At 38.6% G+C, this 18,815-nt stretch overlaps 1 protein-coding gene across 1 annotated transcript in view; it reads right to left on the bottom strand.

Annotated features, from left to right (window-relative positions):
- The window catches only part of CLEC6A (C-type lectin domain containing 6A), a 41,978-nt gene extending 41,338 nt beyond the window's left edge, over window positions 1-640 (bottom strand). Inside the window, exon 1 of the mRNA XM_053557737.1 lies at window positions 501-640. Coding sequence (XP_053413712.1) covers window positions 501-534 — 34 coding nt within the window. The 5' untranslated portion in view covers window positions 535-640. The remainder of the gene's footprint in view (window positions 1-500) is intronic.
- Between the last annotated feature and the right edge of the window lie 18,175 nt (window positions 641-18,815).

The raw sequence follows: 18,815 nt of genomic DNA, 5'->3' as shown, positions 1-18,815 counted from the left end.
AATATGTATGACTATTATATATCTATATTATTTTTAATAAAGATTAAAAAATACCATTCATGGATATTCAAAGGGTTGAGGCTAAAGTCAAACTTTCATGCATTAAAAAATGGAGAATTTTTTCTTCTAAAAGAATAAGGAAAGAGTACAAAAAGTAAGCCATGGCAATTTGAAAAAATACTGCTGCTTGAATTTCAAAAATAATCAAAGGATTTTTAAGAACAATGGTATCTAATAATCAATTTTTTAACTGCATTCTACTGTGTAAATCTCCAGTTTCCCTAAACTTTCGATATAATCTACTATAAACTCCCACCCCCAAAAAATGTGTATTTGTTTCTGTCTCTAAGGCATTACTCTTTATTTCCTGAGTCTATTATGCTGATCCAATCCTTAGGCCTTCAATCTGTTCATTGTCTACCTCTTATCTCTGGATGACTCTTATCATCTCATCATACACTTCTACTTTTCTTTGTGATACTGAGTAAAGGAATGCTCACCTCTACCTCGAGGTTGCCCTTCTTGAACCATCATGTGGGCTCCCTGTGTTCAGAAGGTACAGGAACTTCCTGTATCTTTCTCCCTGAAGATGTTACCCAGAGACGTGGCTTCATTCAAAGAGACCAGATCTTGGAGACATGTTGCTACTACACACTCTGATAAGACTAAAAGATTTCCAATATTAAGTATACTTCAAAAGAGGAAGTCACAGTTTCAACTAAAGTTTCCAATGAAAGCCATAGAAGAAAGTAAAAGAGGAATTGAGAAACATATGGAAAACAAGTGCAAGAGAACTTTGACTAGAATCCTCAAATCTTGTCTTTGGTTTCTAACATAAAATGTCTCTGATTCCTATTCATTCTTTTTTTTTTTTTTTTTTTTTTTTTTTTTTTTGTAGAGACAGAGTGTCACTTTATGCCCTTCGGGTAGAGTGCCATGGCATCACACAGCTCACAGCAACTTCCAACTCCTGGGCTTAAGCGATTCTCTTGCCTCAGCCTCCCGAGTAGCTGGGACGACAGGAGCCCAACACCATGCCCAGCTATTTTTGGTTGCAGTTCAGCCGGGGCCGGGTTTGAACCCGCCACCCTCGATATGTGGGGCCGGCGCCTTGCCCACTGAGCCACTGGCGCCGCCCCTATTCATTCTTGAATGCAAAATAGAAAACTAAGGAATTTTATCTGTGAGCCATAATTAAATTAAATGTGTAATTAAGTGCTCCTTAACCAATCTTAATATTAGTTACTTATTTTATGCAAGCCATAATACATCTGTTGATCAGTGTCTGGGGAAGTAAGCAAAAGTCTGGTTGAATGAATATGACTTAAATATTAAGGGTAATATAGTAAATAACATAAAACCTATGGACTTTATTCAGGAATGGTATTGTAAAATGGAACATTCTAGAATTTATCTGCAAAGTTGAGGAGATATTCTTATTGCATCAAAACTAATATTGGTCAGAGGTTAGTCATATTTTATAATTTCCCTGACTAGGTAAAGGGGAGCCTGATGTGATGTGAAATCAAAAGCACAGTTCATAAATCCAAAGCTATAAGGAAGAAAATATAATTATTTTTCTTTTCCTCATAGATTCTTAGTTGACATGCTCTCCTGAAAACAAAAGTCAGAATAAGAGAAAAACAAGGAGAAGTGTATTAATACATCCTGTGCCCTTCACTCAGGAGAGGCCTCAGTTCAAAAGTATCTGTCTCGAAATTTACTAGGTGTAAAATATAAATATCTTAACACGATAACTAAGAAAATGCCATGAAGGCTATGTTAACCAGTTTGATGAAAATATTTCAAATTGTATATAAAACCAGCACATTATACCCCATGGTTGCATTAATGTACACAGCTATGATTTAATAAAAAAAAAAAAAACAAAGTATCTGTCTTTCAAGGCAGTAGTTCAGAGATCTTGTTTATATAATATTTTAACTAAGAGCTAAAATCTTATATAATGATGAGAAAGAAAAAAACTTCCTATCTGAGAAATGTGAGCCCCTTTAAAATGTAACAGGAGGCTGTGTGCAGTGGCTTACGCCTGTAATCCTAGCACTCTGAGGGGCTAAGGCTGGTGAATTGCTTGAGCTCAGGAGTTTGAGACTAGCCTGAGCCAGAGTGAGACCTGGTCTCTAAAAATAGCCAGCTGTTGTGGTGATCACCTATAGTTCCAACTACTTGGGAGGCTGAGGCAAGAGGATCACTTGAGCCCAAGATTTTGAGGTTGCTGTGAGCTATGACACCATGGTACTCTACCGAGGGTGACAGTAAGACTTTGTCTCAAAAAAAAAATTCTTTTTCTTTGATTTTGACAATTTGATTATATGTGTTTTACTATAGACCTCTTTATGTTCAACCTTTCTGGGGACTTTTGAGCTTCTTGAATCTGGATGTCTAGTTCTTTCTCCAGATTAGGGAAGTTTTTGGTCATTATTTCTTTAAATAATCTTTCCACCCTTTATCTTTGTGAGCTATGAAAGCAGGGCATGCTACCAAGGGTGAGAAAGTGAGGCTCTGTCTCCAAAAAAAGTTAAAAAAAAAAAAAAACTTAACAGGAGTCACATCTTACCCCTTGAGCTAAATAATTACCCCTTGAAGCCATTTGCTGTTCAGGCTCTAGACCAGGCGTCCTCAAACTTTTTACACAGGAGGCCAATTCACTGTCCCTCAGACCGTTGGAGGGCCGGACTATAGTTTAAAAAAAAAAAATGATGAACAAATTCCTATGCACACTGCACACATATCTTATTTTGAAGTAAAAAACAAAACGGGAACAAATACAATTCACACCGCTTCATGTGGCCCACGGGCCGCAGTTTGAGGACACCTGCTCTAGACTAACTGATGCTAAGTAGCCATTAAATGTCACACACCCTGTAGTTCAACAATTTAGAGCCAATCACTAACCAATATTATTTCTGTACACTAATGAGAATTCTTGACAGACAACTTTTGTAATTGTCCCCACCCCTGATTTGTTTGTTTTTTGTTGTTGTTGTTGTTGTTGTTTTGAGACAGTCTCATTCTGTCACCCTGAGTAGATTGCTGTGGCGTCACAGCTCACAGAAATCTCAAACTCTTGGGCTCAAGCGATTCTCTTGCCTCAGCCTCCCAAATAGTTGGGACTATAGGCACAGCAACATCCGGCTATTAGAGACAGGGTCTAGCTCTTGCTCAGCTGGTTTTGAACTCCTGAGCTCAAGTAATACACCCACCTCAGCCTCCCAGAGTGCTAGAATTACAGGCAGAAGCCACTGGGCTTGGCCTGATTTGTCCTTTTTTCTAAAGAAGTCCTTTTTTCTTGAGCCACTCCTTTGCTCTCCAGAGCACTTTTCAAGGCAACATGGAAGTGGGGGCAGGGGGCAGCTGCCCTTAGTATTGGCCCAAATAAACTTTCTATATTAATATATAAAGCATGAACACATGCCTTTTTCCCCCAGAATCTCACTTGGTCACCCTTGGTAGAGTGCAATGGCATCATAGCTCACGGCAACCTCAAACTCTTGGGCTCAAACAATCCCCTTGCCTCATCTTCCTGAGTAGCTGGGACTATAGGCTCAGCTTCCTCATTTAGGTCAACAGTGGCAGGACAAAGAAGAGAGGATTTTCAGGGTTCCAAAAGGAAGGAAAATGTGGAAAAGTAAATTTATGGGAAGAGTAAAGTCTGCTTCTAGATCCTCTGGTGCTGTTGCTGTTTCTGAACTCACAAGAAAGCATAAGGAAGGGGCCTATCTTTACTTGGGAAAGGCAAAGAGGATGGCAGGAAGACCTTGGTCTTTGTAAATTGCTGTCCTACCGTTAGGCAGGCAGAAGGAGGGGTAGAGTGATCCCTGCATTTTAACCTTCTTTAGCTCACCAATCCCTAGTATTTTAGATAGGGATATTTTGGTTTCCTTCATGTCATTACTCAAGAGTTTGAAGATCTTTTCATTCACATAGTCGCTAAAATGTAGACCATTCCCTCTATTAATATCACAAACATATCCACATTCTCAAGAGAGCAATCTTACATATTAAAAATCCTATAGATATATGAACATTGAAATTGTGATATTGTAATATTGTAAGAAATACATTTTTATGCTATTACATCTACCACAGAGCTTCTGAAAGCCTTAAAAGTCCCTGGATGATGGGGGTGATAGGAGCATCTTTTGTTGTAATAATTGGTTGGGTATTACTCCCAGATTCTGAGCCATCTCCAAAGCTGCTAGGATGCAAAGAACATCTTTTAATGCCCCCAGTTCCTGAAATAGTTTCAGAGCAATACAGAAAGAGTATCTTTTGTTATTCAGAATGAGCCCCTTTCAAGCATGCCTGTGTTTATACTGTGTACTGATAAGGTGACCCTTGATGGTCCACTAGATAGATATTCAGCATGGAGCTGGTTGCCAGGAGGCCCAACCATGTGAAAAGAGGGTTGGAACTTTCAGTGCCATCACTCCAGGAAGAAGAAGTGACTGGAGATTGCATTCAGTCACCAAGGGCCAATGATTTAATCAGACATACCTATGTAATAGAGCCTCCATAAAAACCCCAAACAACAGAGTCGAACTGAAGAAGGTTTTTAAGTGATAGGATAGTTACAGCTATAGTTAATGATGAAATAGACATTGAGAAATAGGATGAGGACCCAGAAATTTCTGCCAGGGTTGGTTTAAGATGCAATTGATCATATGTGGAGAAAGGAAAAGAAGTGGTTGTAAAATTGCACCCTCTGTCTCCTGCTCCCCTCAGAGATAAGAAAACAAACCCAACAATTCAGTCACTCAATGGTCCGTGGAAGGGAACATATTCCTCTTAGCTTCAGAGAGGCAAAGCAATTTAAAGACCTCTTGCTTCCTTGTCTATCTCCTATTGATGATCCCCTAATTGCTTTCTGGTCTTGACCCTTAGCAACTATGTGCTCCATTGTCTTTTGTGCTATGTGAGTTTCTAGATGATAGTGGCAATGCCTTTGAATAAAGGTATTCACATAGGAGCAAAGATAAAAAGAAGAGATACACCAAGTATAATATAATATAAAATAAAACAAAAAAATCAATAGGGGGAATGGAAAATGAGAGCAAAAGCAGAATTATGGGTAAACTTAGGTCAGATTTGCAGATTTGTAAGTTATTTGAGCCTGTGCAAAACAAACAATAGAGTAATAATAACAAATAGAAATTGAAAATACAATCATATATAGTACGCTGAGACAAGGTGAATTTGTCTTGTTTTTGGTTTGACCTCTTTTAAAGGAGACATGAAAGGTAAATCAGCAATTTGAACAAAATCTCTTTCCAAAAAGCAGCACTGAGTTGTTCTTTAGAAAATTAGTGTCCATAATTGAACTAAGTAAAATTTGATGCTCTTGTTTACAAATTTAGATAAAAACAATTAAATCAACTGTTATTGCCAAATCACTGCGTCTACGAGATACTTAGACACAAAAGTTTGAATAAAATATTCTCAGTATATATAAAATTGAATATAGAACACATAGAACATCTCATTATTTTCATTTATTAGATTATTGTTTTTGGTTTCTACTACCAGTTGCTGTTAAGAAATTCCTTACAGGGCGGCACCTGTGACTCAAAGGAGTAGGGCACGGGCCCCATATGCCAGAGGTGGTGGGTTCAAACCCAGCCCTGGCCAAAAACTGCAAAAAAAAAAAAAAAGAAAAGAAAAGAAATTCCTTGCAAGTAAGTATCCTTGGAAATATGCTTTGTCCCTGGGATTACATTAAGATTCTGAGGATTACCTAACTGCCAGAAATTGAGGGAAGGAAAAATGGCTGGTTATTATTCATGAATCCACACTGGTTATGTATATGCCTCTAGTCCTCAGTGCCATGATCCCTCCCCAATGCTTAGAAGCCAAACCAACTACATTCTGCTAGTTGATCTTCATACAACAGTGGGTCTACAGGAAGTTACTTCCTCATTACTAGAAGTGGAAAAAATTATTTGTGTCACCCTAAATGATTTTGTTTTTCCTTAACCCTTATCAAGACCTTGGAGTAGTGGAATTGAGGTGCTGAAAGTTGAAATCAATCCAGGATAAATAATGATTAAATTCTTCTGGGGCCAATGAACCTATTGAGATTCTGATGAAAACTTTGAATTCATCAACAGATTTTTTTAAATAAATACACTAACACAAAAATTATATATAATATTTTTGGTAAAATTAATTTTCTTAAATAAACAGGGTAAGCTATTTTTACCAAGAAGTATCTCTTTCTAATTTTTATGCAAATATTAAGGTCTTTCCTTGAAGAAAAAATTTAACAAATTGTACTATTTTGTACTAACAAAAAAATTTTTTTGATCAAAAATACATCTTAATGTTAAATTGCTATTATTTGACTTACATAAAGTTGAATTGGGGCCAGGCACAGTGGTTCATGGCTATAATCCTAGCACTCTGGGAGGCCAAAGATGGAGGATCAATTGAAATTAGGAGTTTGAGACTAGCCTGAGCAAAAGCAAGACCATCTCTACCAAAAATAGAGAAAGAATTATCCGGAAGTGGTGGCGCTGTTCCTGTAGTCCTAGCTGAGGGCAGACAGGATTTTTTGAGCCCAGGAGTGGAGTTTGAGGTTGCAGTGAGATGTAATGAAGCCACTTCACTCTACCTAGAGTGGGTAACAAAGTGAGACTCTATCTCAAAAAAAAGTCAAATTAGATCCCAGCATCCTAGAAGAAGGGTAAACCAGAAATATACTGACAATTCTGAATCATTAGCTCACTTTTGAATCATCAAAGTCACTAAAAACAGATTTAGGCAATTGAGTATTAGTGCTCTCCCTCACCTGCTTACAAGGAGCAAAAGTGACTCCTCTCTGAAAAAAGATAACAAGGAGTCAAATTATTTGTACAATGTTTCATACATAATATCTAGTACTCAATCAAAAGTAGTCACACGGGAAAGAAAAATAATGCATACATAAAAGAAAATTAAAAGAAACATTAGGCCTGTGAGGCTCGAGTTAAGGAGTTTTTCAGATTGAGACTAAAACGTCATGAGATAAAACATTGGGAATTTCTACAGAGAATTGGAAACTATTTTTTTTTAAACCAAAATGAAATTTTAAAATTGAAGAATACGGTAACTTAGAAATTTAGTACTAATAAATGGATTTAAAATAAATTAGGCTACATGATCCAGACAAATCCGGGGACCTGGCAACATCATTAAGAGGCCAGGGCACTGCCACTAAATTTGGAGGCTCCAGGACCTGAGTGTTTCAGAGACTCCTGGGAATGTCAAGGAGCTGCCCTCACCAAGAATCCTCTGATGGAAGGTTGCGAGGGTGGCAGCAACACTTTGGAGGCCCCGACCCCCACGTTTAGTTTGGGAACAGGCCCCAACCCTCGGGAGGAAGAGGCTGCCCTGCCAGTGCAAGAGCAGCTGTTGGAATGCGGCTGCCACCGGGCTCTCTCCTTGCAGCCTCTCTTGCAGGTGGCCAAGTTCTTACAGAATCAGCTGCAACTGACCTTGGGGCTGGGCAAATAGGGTAACCAGCTGGCCAGGGAAAGGCAGTTCCTTCCTAAACTTGCTGGTCAAGCTACAGGCCCAGCCAGTGGAGCCACAGGTGCTTTGGGGGCCTCCCATCCCCCCTGGCAGTAGGTGCCGGGGAGGAGCCAGGTGCTGAGTTTTCATGTCTTTCTGTGCATTGTATCCATCTGGTTCTGGGCAACCTTTTCTTGCTGGGCAGGCTCTATCATCCATCAAACCAAGATGTGGCTCTGAGAGGAACAAAAAGCCACCTTCGATCCCCACCCCTCCGCTTAGAATCAGGCTACCAAGTCCAGCTTTTCTTACAGCTCAGCAGTAGTCAGGCAGCTGTTGTGTACTCTGTCTAGACAGAGGGGATGGGACATGTGTAACCGCTCTCACACCTTACTGAGACTTACCAAACTACCCTGGCATGTCAGACAACCAAACACCTTTTTTCTATTTTCTTTCTTTCTTTTTTTTTTTGAGACAGAGTCTCACTCTGTTGCCCAGGCTAGAATGCCAAGCATGGCATAAGCCTAACTCATAGAACTTCAAACTCCTGGGTTGAAGCAATCCTCCTGCCTCAGGCTCCCTAGTACCTGGGACTACAGAATGTAGAATGCCCAGCTAATTTTTCTTCATGAGGATGTGTCTCACTCTTTCTCAGGTGGGTCCACAGCTCCTGAGCACCTCAGCCTCTTAGAGTACTAGGATTATAGGCGTTAGGCTACTGTGCCTGACCTAACCAAATATCTTACTGAGACTGGAGATGGAATATCTTCTTCAAAATATATTTGAGAAAATCTTTGCCCAGGAAGGGAAATCTGGGCCCTTCCACACTAGAGAGGAGGGAGGGAGAAGAAGGGAAATTGGAAATGCCACTATTGTCAAAGAGTGAGTAATTGTCTGCTGATGAAGATCCCCAGACCGCCAGTGCCTCCGGAACTCTCAGGAGCTAAAATACAAAGTATGGTACAAAGGACTGTACAAGAAGTCTTTGCTTTTTATTTATTTATTTTGTTTTTTTAGAGACATAGTCTCACTTTGTCGCCCTTGGTAGAGTGCTGTGGCATCACAGCTCACAGCAACCTCTAGTTCTTGGGCTTAGGGGATTCTCTTGCCTCAACCTCTAAGTAAGTAGCTGGGACTCCAGGCACCCGCCACAACACCTGGCTATTTTTTGTTGCAGTTTGGCGGGGGCCGGGTATATGGGGCCAGCACCCTACTCACTGAGCCACAGGCGCCGCCCAGTCTTTGCTTTTTAAAAGGAAACTTGTAGGCTCAGTGCCCAGAGGTCAGTGATTAGGGCGCTGGCCACATGCACCAGGGCTGATGGATTCAAACCCAGCCAGGGACTGCTAAACAATGACAACTGCAACAAAAAAATAGCCCAGCATTGTGGCAGGTGCCTGTAGTCCCAGCTACTTGGGAGGCTGAGGCAAGAGAATCACTTAAGCCCAAGAGTTTGAGGTTGCTGGGAGCTGTGACTCCATGGCACTCTACTGAGGGCAACATAGTGAAACTCTGTCTCCAAAAAAAAGACATTTGTACACAAACCTACAAATAAATAGTTCTTAGTCTTGGCAAACTTCTCAGGTCTCAGTTAAGATGAAAGGACTGCTGTGCCCAGCCCCTACTCCCACCAATAAGACCTAGGAGCTAAAGCCCCACCCAACTGCTCACACTCCCACCCAAGAGCTCACACTCCCACACCTTCCTTTTAGGCACTGTAGCAGACACCCTGTCTTTTCCCTGGGGGATTTCCAGCAAGCCACAATGACTAAAACAAGACATCTACAGTTAAAAACAAATCTCAAATTCTTATTGCCACACTCAGGAGTCAAGAGTGTTTTGGAGCCTTGCCGGGGTAGGGGAAGGGAGGATTACTAGGATGAGCCTGGGTTGTCAACTTACAGATTGCTTAATGACTGCAAATAGCACATGTCTAGTCCCTGAGAGACCTTCCAGGACCTAGCATCATGAGGATTAGCTGGGCAAAGGCTGAATTGCAAACAGACCCCTATTAGTCAGTGTTACTTGAGTTACCACAATCCACTCCACCCTCTTTTAATGTATAAGCCTTTGTGTCACTGTATGGATCAAGAAGCCACAAAAGAGCAAAAAAACTCATTTCCTTCCTGTGGCTTTTCCTTCTACTCTTGACAAAGAACATGTGATACAGGCTATAATATCACAAGACGCCAGAGCAACTTACAATTGAGTGAAGAAATAAAAAAAAAAAAAACTTAGGATATAGAATTATACAAAATATATACAAAAAATGTTTCTTCTATGCTAGAAAGCAGAAATACAGAAAACTCAAGAAATGATGTATTGAGTCCAACACTAAAGCTCCCAAAATGAAATGGGCAAGGAGGCCATGCTTCACTATAAGCTGACATTTTATGGAGAACAGACTCACAACTCACATGGTTCCAGGGAAGCCCTCAGCCCCTGGGTCAACCCAAAAAGACATACACAGCAGGTGAGGGCATGGCCAGAATGGAACTCATACTACATGCCTGGCAGGAGACAGATCCCCTGCCCCTGAATTCAAGGTTCATGGGTAAATAACAAGATCTCAATTTCTGGGACCTGCAAGGCTGCCTGACTTGTGGCCCTTGCTGCATACTGACAAAACTTTCATCCCAAAAATCTGGTGTCCCAGAGCTCATCTGGCCTCCAAAATCCCACGCCTATTCCCTGAAGCAAGATCCTGTCTTAGATCCTGTCAAGATCTTGGAAACTTGGATCAGAAACCTGGGGGCTTTGGTGTAAAGTTTTGTCCCATACAATGCCATATTTCTGGTCACTGCTCCTAAAACTCTTTATACTTGGTCTTAGCCAAAAGACTGAGAAGTGATCCTTAAAATTCTTTACATAGGGATGTATATTACATTCCACATTCCCTGACCTATTAATCCATGAATTCACTTGCCCATAAGGAAAATCTATTGATAGAAGCTCTGTGTTAGAGGCCATGATCATTGAATGACCTGAGTAGAACTTAGTTTTGGGAAAGTTGTGGGTATCAACATGGAGTCACTTATGTCAAACCTTAACAAATGCAACCAGGAGGCCACGAAGAAGGAACCCTAATGCATTTATACCTATGACAAGAACTGTTCCAATGACTCTCTAAAAACCACAAAAATTCCAGATAAGGCAATTCTGTGAAAGACATCATCCTAGCAACAGCCAGTGTTACCAGTAACTGCCAACTCCTGCTTTAAGATTGAGCAACCAATGAACTTTGTTTCATAACAACTTATGCAAACTTCCCCTTTTTTCCTTTATAAGCTTGCCTTACTCCAGCTCCTTCTGATATGCCTATGGTTCACCATAGCATGCATATCCTGGATTGCAATCCTTTGCCCTTTCTGAATAAACTCTGTTTTGAAGAATCTGTCTTCCACCACTCATTTAGAGTAATAGCTTTAGTTACTAAACCTAGGCAGGACTTTCAAGTTATTATATTTTCAAGCAGAATGATCTTTGCCTACTCAATTTGAAGTAATTATTGCTGGAAAAAAGACAAGAGCTGCATTGCTGGAATTTTGTTTATGTGGTGTGTGTTTTAATACCTTCCAGTAAATACACCTTTTTTTTAACACTCTTAAGTACTTCTGCTCCTAGTAAGTATTGCCCTTTCCTTTGAAACTAACTGTTCAAGAACAAATAAAGACTATTTTAATTTTCTTACATTTCATTACAAAATGTTAACTATTAGTTTACAATGAAAATTTATCACTTTCTAAAATAAAATTGACATTTAAAAGATTATTGACACCAGCATTTTTGAAAGGCTATAACCATTTTCAGAAAGACTATTCAAAGTATTTTACAAAATTCTAAAACATTGCAAAGTAAAATTTGGGGAGAATAAAGCTAGATTTTCTTTCCAAATACATTTGTTGTCCACTGTATTATAAAAAAAAAAAACTCTTAAAATTACCTGTTTAAATTTCCTAATATATTTTTGAAGATTGCTAATGGTTTTTGTAAGAAAAGAAAATCTGTTGTACATGTCTCTTAAAAATGCTAAGTTTAATGGATTTAGAGAAGATCTCTATTTTCATCATTATATTGAGCTCCTAACTTCATCCTCATTTCATTATAAATACTCCAAAATAATACATTATTGCTGCAGACTGTGTTATAGGCTGTAACACTACTCCAGCATGTGTGCACTTTGGTGGGCTGAGTACTTTGAACTGAAGGAGAACCACAAGCTCACTGACCTTCCCCTACCTTCCTGTGCCCACAAATAGGTTCCTCAAAGGGAAACTCAGTTGTTATGAGTTCCCTTTGTGAGGACTTCATCAACCAGGAAGATAACCTTATCACAGGAGTGCACACTGAGGTCAACACCGCACACAATGGCCAGACAGTCTTGGTCACAGGCTGTCATTCCATTCTTATGGGGGCTGCCCTGAGACAAGTTGTATACCTTTGTTCACCCATGCATTTTTTTCCCCTCACCCTTCTATAGCTTGTGTTGACACCAATCCTCAGAAGCCCCAGGCCCTGTTCCTTTCTTATAGCTCAGGGTGCCATGTAAATTTCAATCATCTGATACTTTTTTGAGTCTCATGTTTTATGGGATTCTGACGTATATGTACTTAATTAAAATGGTTTTTATTTTGTTAATCTGTCCCCCGTCAATTTATTTCATAGATTCAATGATCAAACTTTCGGAAAGAAGAGAGATTTTTCCCTGCGCTACAGTTTTGGAGAGCTACCAGGAGGCTCTATTCGCTCCAGCTACTACAGCTGAGAGACTATGGAGTCTAGTAAAGTGAAGAATAGTTGTCTCTTTTCCTTTCTAAATTTGCACTTACAGAAAGAAACATTTGTGTGAACTAGTTCTTGGGTATAAGGATTCTGTCGAGGTTTATTTGGTTTTGGTATAAGTACTTTTATTATATGATCATTTCCTTCCCAGAGATGATCTTTGTTTTCCTTCGTCTCTGTTGTGTGTCATAGAGAGCAGAATCAGCGGGCAGAATACAGGCATGGGCTGTTGTAAGCCCGTTCTCCAAGCCAGCCTCACATGCTGTGGAGTTCGTGGGTCTTACCAGACCACTGAGTATTTGGACAAACTGCCACGGCTCTCCTTTTATCTTATTTTATGTCCTGAGAACTTGAGTTTGTGATCAGTAAAAATACTCTTTTTCTGGTCTCTGCCATCAGCAGGACAAACATTAGTTTGCTTCAGGCTAGTCAAAAAGGCTGGGAGCCCAAGACATGACAGCATTCCCTTTGTCTGACTATATCATCTCAGGGAAATTTATCTTAATGAGAAGACCCAGTCCACAGGGGCTTTGGGCATCTCTCCTTTCATAGCTTAAATTAGTGCTGGGGAATGTCACATCCCAGAATCTCCTGCCCAGTGTCAAAAACGAGTAAGTTTGTGACTGGAGGTTTCTCACATTCTGTGGTAGACCAGAGACAGTCTTTACACAAACACTATTCTTAACCCCTGTGGCAAGGCAAGTCTTTGCTTTCTTAGTCTATCTTTGGCTTATAGATTTGAGTCACTTTTGAAATAAATAAATAGTCTATATTTTAAAAGAAAAATATTTAGAGAGCTCTCATCCCAAACAACTGTCTTATTGGTACCTGTGGGAAAATCAAATTTTAAAAAAGACACAAATCATTATAACAGCCAACCTTAGGGATTCCTTTAGCAATTTTAAAAACAGAAATCAGATTTGGAACAAAGTTAAAATCCTTTAAACCCATCATAAATTCCTAAGTAAATTCCTTCAGCTCAGGAGAGAAACTTCTAAGAAATAGTTTGAATTTGTTAATTATCCTTTCTCTGTCTCATTTTAACCTTCCATCTCTCAGAGGTACACTGGATATTGAGCATTTATGTGCAGAAGGCCAACCAAAAGAGTAGGAGCCCTCATGAATATGGACAGACAGAAATGTGGGCTACATCCCATTTTGGTTAGCATATCATCTGTTACACTGTCAAAATTTTTCTTTCTTCTGGAGTCTTTGGAAGTGGCTCTGGATCATGAAAGGGCTATATCATTATGCTGTGTCTTTTATGGACTTCGCTTTAAGCCCAAAGAGGCCTACTACCTTTAGTCTTGGGTAAAACCATAAAAGGCTTATTAGTGTTAGTCTTGAGTCACTTATTGGGTATGACTTTGGTTTAATATCCAGAGCATGATGGGAACTTTCAGTTTGGCCTTCTCTCCTAATCCGAAATGGAACTATATGCTCAGAAAGAAAGAGAGAGTTCAATATTTGTAGATACTTTTTAGCTCTTACAAGGGACTAGCGGAAGCTACCCAGTTACTGCCAATGGTGTGAAAAGTTTCTTGCCATTTAACAGGAGCTATTCTGATACTTTCCTAGTTTTGTCTCTGGTTCAATAGAAATATTTAAAAGAAGTTTGTGGCCACTTGATGCAGAGTCTTAGGTCAAACCCTAGATTATAATAAATCCCTTTACCACATGCAGAAGTTTCAGGCTTGCTACCAGCAAAACTATAGTAAGATCTCTGTAAGTTGACTACCCAAAAGACTGTGACAAACTGGTCAACGTATAGAGTGGTCAACATAAGAAACGAACCTTTTTTACTGATACATACATGTGGTGTATGTCCAGTTTATGAAAATTAACTCAATTTAAGGAAGTGATCAATACAGAGAGGTGGTTCTACTATATTGTTTATTTCTGCTCTAGACTTTATTATTTATTTCAGTGTACAAACTTGGGGTTTAGTTTGTTCTTGTTTTTCTAGCTTCTTAAGATGTGTGTTTAGATTGTTTATTAGAGAATTTTCTCTTTTTTAATGTAGGCATGTACTAACAATAGTAATTCTTCCAATCCATGTGCATGGTATATCTTTTCATTTAGTTGTGTCCTCTTCAATTTCTTTCATCAATATTTTATAGTTCTTAGTCTGTAGATCCTTCACCTCCTTGGTTAAGTTCTTAAGTATTTTTTAAGTATTATTTCTAAGTATTTTAAAATTTTTGATGCTATCATAAATGTTATTTTTTTTGGTTTCTTTTCTGACTAAGTCTTTATTGTGTATAGGACTGCCATGAATTTTATATACTGCAATTTTACTGAATTTATTTATTAGACTTAGTCTTTGAGGTTCTCAGCACATAAGATCATGTCACCTACAAATAGAGATAATTTTACTTTTTTCTTTTTTATTTGGACACCTTTTATTTATTTATTTTTCTTGATAATTGCTCTTGATAGTATTTCCAGCACTATGTTGAATAAAAGTGGCAAGAATGGACATCCTTGCATTGTACCAGATCTCAGAGGAAAAACTTTCCATTTCTCCCCATTTATGATATTGTTAGTTGTGGGTTTTTCATAAATGGCCTTTATTGTGTTGAGGAATTTTCCTTCTATACCTAAACTGTTAAAATTTTTTATCAAGAAAGGATGTTGAGCATTACAAAAGTTATCCATGTACAGTAAAATATTTATACCCCCTTAATATTTTGAAATTAAAAAAAGAAATTGATGTTGAACTTTGTCCAGTGCTTTTTCTTTTTTTTTTTTTTTTTTTTTTTATTGTTGGGGATTCATTGAGGGTACAATAAGCCAGTTACACTGATTGCAATTGTTAGGTAAAGTCCCTCTTGCAATCATGTCTTGCCCCCATAAAGTGTGACACACACTAAGGCCCCACCCTCCTCCCTCCATCCCTCTTTCTGCTTCCCCCCCCCATAAACTTAATTGTCATTAATTGTCCTCATATCAAGATTGAGTACATAGGATTCATGCTTCTCCATTCTTGTGATGCTTTACTAAGAATAATGTCTTCCACTTCCATCCAGGTTAATACGAAGGATGTAAAGTCTCCATTTTTTTTAATAGCTGAATAGTATTCCATGGTATACATATACCACAGCTTGTTAATCCATTCCTGGGTTGGTGGGCATTTAGGCTGTTTCCACATTTTGGCAATGGTAAATTGAGCTGCAATAAACAGTCTAGTACAAGTGTCCTTATGATAAAAGGATTTTTTTCCTTCTGGGTAGATGCCCAGTAATGGGATTGCAGGATCGAATGGGAGGTCTAGCTTGAGTGCTTTGAGGTTTCTCCATACTTCCTTCCAGAAAGGTTGTACTAGTTTGCAGTCCCACCAGCAGTGTAAAAGTGTTCCCTTCTCTCCACATCCACGCCAGCATCTGCAGTTTTGAGATTTTGAGATGTGGGCCATTCTCACTGGGGTTAGATGATATCTCAGGGTTGTTTTGATTTGCATTTCTCTAATATATAGAGATGATGAACATTTTTTCATATGTTTGTTAGCCATTCGTCTGTCATCTTTAGAGAAAGTTCTATTCATGTCTCTTGCCCATTGATATAAGGGATTGTTGACTTTTTTCATGTGGATTAATTTGAGTTCTCTATAGATCCTGGTTATCAAGCTTTTGTCTGATTGAAAATATGCAAATATCCTTTCCCATTGTGTAGGTTGTCTCTTTGCTTTGGTTATTGTGTCCTTAGCTGTACAGAAGCTTTTCAGTTTAATGAAGTCCCATTTGTTTATTTTTGATGTTGTTGCAATTGCCATGGCAGTCTTCTTCATGAAGTCTTCCCCCAGGCCAATATCTTCCAGTGTTTTTCCTATGCTTTCTTTGAGGATTTTTATTGTTTCATGCCTTAAATTTAAGTCCTTTATCCATCTTGAATCAATTTTTGTGAGTGGGGAAAGGTGTGGGTCCAGTTTCAGTCTTTTACATGTAGACATCCAGTTCTCCCAACACCATTTATTGAATAGGGAGTCTTTCCCCCAAGGTAAGTTCTTGTTTGGTTTATCAAAGATTAGGTGGTTGTAAGATGTTAGTTTCATTTCTTGGTGTTCAATTCGATTCCAAGTGTCTATGTCTCTGTTTTTGTGCCAGTACCATGCTGTCTTGAGCACTATGGCTTTGTAGTACAGACTAAAATCTGGTATGCTGATGCCCCCAGCTTTATTTTTGTTACTAAGAACTGCCTTAGCTATACGGGGTTTTTTCCGGTTCCATACAAAACGCAGAATCATTTTTTCCAAATCTTGAAAGTACGATGTAGATACTTTGATAGGAATGGCATTGAATAGGTAGATAGCTTTGGGAAGTATAGACATTTTAACAATGTTGATTCTTCCCATCCATGAGCATGGTATGTTCTTCCATTTGTTAATATCCTCTGCTATTTCCTTTCTGAGGATTTCATAGTTTTCTTTATAGAGGTCCTTCACCTCCTTCGTTAGGTATATTCCTAGGTATTTCATTTTCTTTGAAACTATGGTGAAGGGAGTTGTGTCCTTAATTAGCTTCTCATCTTGACTGTTATTGGTGTATACAAAAGCTACTGACTTGTGGACATTGATTTTATATCCTGAAACATTACTGTATTTTTTGATGACTTCTAGGAGTCTTGTGGTTGAGTCTTTGGGGTTCTCTAAGTATAAGATCATGTCGTCAGCAAAGAGGGAGAGTTTGACCTCCTCTGCTCCCATTTGGATTCCCTTTATTTCCTTGTCTTGCCTAATTGTATTGGCTAGAACTTCCAGCACTACGTTGAATAGTAAAGGTGACAGAGGACAACCTTGTCTGGTTCCAGTTCTAAGAGGAAAAGCTTTGAGTTTTACTCCATTCAGTAAAATATTGGCTGTGGGTTTGTCATAGATAGCTTCAATCAGTTTTAGAAATGTGCCACCTATGCCTATACTCTTCAGAGTTCTAATTAGAAAAGGATGCTGGATTTTATCAAATGCTTTTTCTGCATCTATTGAGAGGATCATGTGATCTTTATTTTTGCCTCTGTTAATATGGTGGATAACGTTTATAGACTTGCGTATGTTAAACCAGCCTTGCATCCCTGGGATGAAGCCTACTTGATCATGATGAATGACTTTTTTGATGATAAGCTGTAATCTATTGGCTAGGATTTTGTTGAGAATTTTTGCGTCTATGTTCATGAGTGAGATTGGTCTGAAATTCTCCTTTTTGTTTGGGTCTTTTCCTGGTTTTGGTAACAGGGTGATGTTTGCTTCATAGAATGTGTTGGGGAATATTCCTTCTTCCTCAGTTTTTTGGAATAATTTCTGCAGTACAGGAATAAGCTCTTCCTTGAAGGTTTGATAGAATTCTGGAGTGAAGCCATCTGGACCAGGGCATTTTTTAGTTGGAAGCTTTTTTATTGTTTCTTTGATCTCAGTGCTTGAAATTGGTCTGTTCAGGAGGTCTATTTCTTCCTGGCTAAGTCTAGGGAGAGGGTGTGATTCCAAATATTGATCCATTTCCTTCACATTGTCAAATTTCTGGGCATAGAGTTTCTGGTAGTATTCAGAGATGATCTCTTGTATCTCTGTGGGATCAGTTGTTATTTCCCCTTTATCGTTTCTGATTGAGGTTATTAGAGATTTTACTTTTCTATTTCTAGTTAGTCTGGCTAATGGTTTATCTATTTTATTTATTTTTTCAAAAAACCAACTCCTTGTTTCATTAATTTTCTGAATGATTCTTTTGTTTTCAATTTCATTGATCTCTGATTTGATTTTGGATATTTCTTTTCTTCTACTGAGTTTAGGCTTAGATTGTTCTTCTTTTTCCAATTCCATAAGATCTCTTGTGAGATTGTTGATGTGCTCTCTTTCTGTTTTTCGAATGTAGGCATCTAAAGCGATGAATTTTCCTCTCAAAACTGCTTTTGCAGTATCCCACAGGTTTTGGTAGCTTGTGTCTTCATTGTTGTTATGCTCAAGGAAGTTAATGATTTCCTGTTTTATTTCTTCCTTCACCCATCTGTTATTCAACAGAAGATTGTTTAATTTCCATGATTTTGGGTGGGCTTGAGCATTTTTGTTAGAGTTGAGTTCCACCTTTAGTGCCTTATGGTCTGAAAAGATACAAGGTAAAATTTCAATTCTTCTGATTCTGTTGATATTTGTTTTGTGTCCCAGGATATGATCAATTTTGGAGAATGTTCCATGGGGTGATGAGAAGAATGTATATTCTTTATCTTTGGGGTGGAGTGTTCTATATGCATCTATCAAGCATAGTTGTTCTAGGGTCTCATTTAAATCTCTTACATCTTTGTTTAATTTCTGTTTAGAGGATCTGTCCAGCTCTGTAAGAGGTGTGTTAAAGTCCCCTGTTATGATGGTATTATCAGATATCATATTGCTCAGACTGAGTAAGGTCTGCTTCAAGAATCTGGGAGCATTTAAATTGGGTGCATAAATATTTAGAATGGAAATGTCTTCTTGTTGTAGTTTTCCCTTGACCAATATAAAGTGACCATCTTTGTCTTTTTTGACTTTAGTTGCTTTAAATCCA

This window comes from Nycticebus coucang, chromosome 12, assembly GCF_027406575.1.
Source record: "Nycticebus coucang isolate mNycCou1 chromosome 12, mNycCou1.pri, whole genome shotgun sequence".
NCBI lineage: Eukaryota > Metazoa > Chordata > Mammalia > Primates > Lorisidae > Nycticebus > Nycticebus coucang.
The sequence above is the reverse complement of the archived record's forward strand: the minus strand, read 5'-3'. Positions and strand labels throughout refer to the sequence as shown.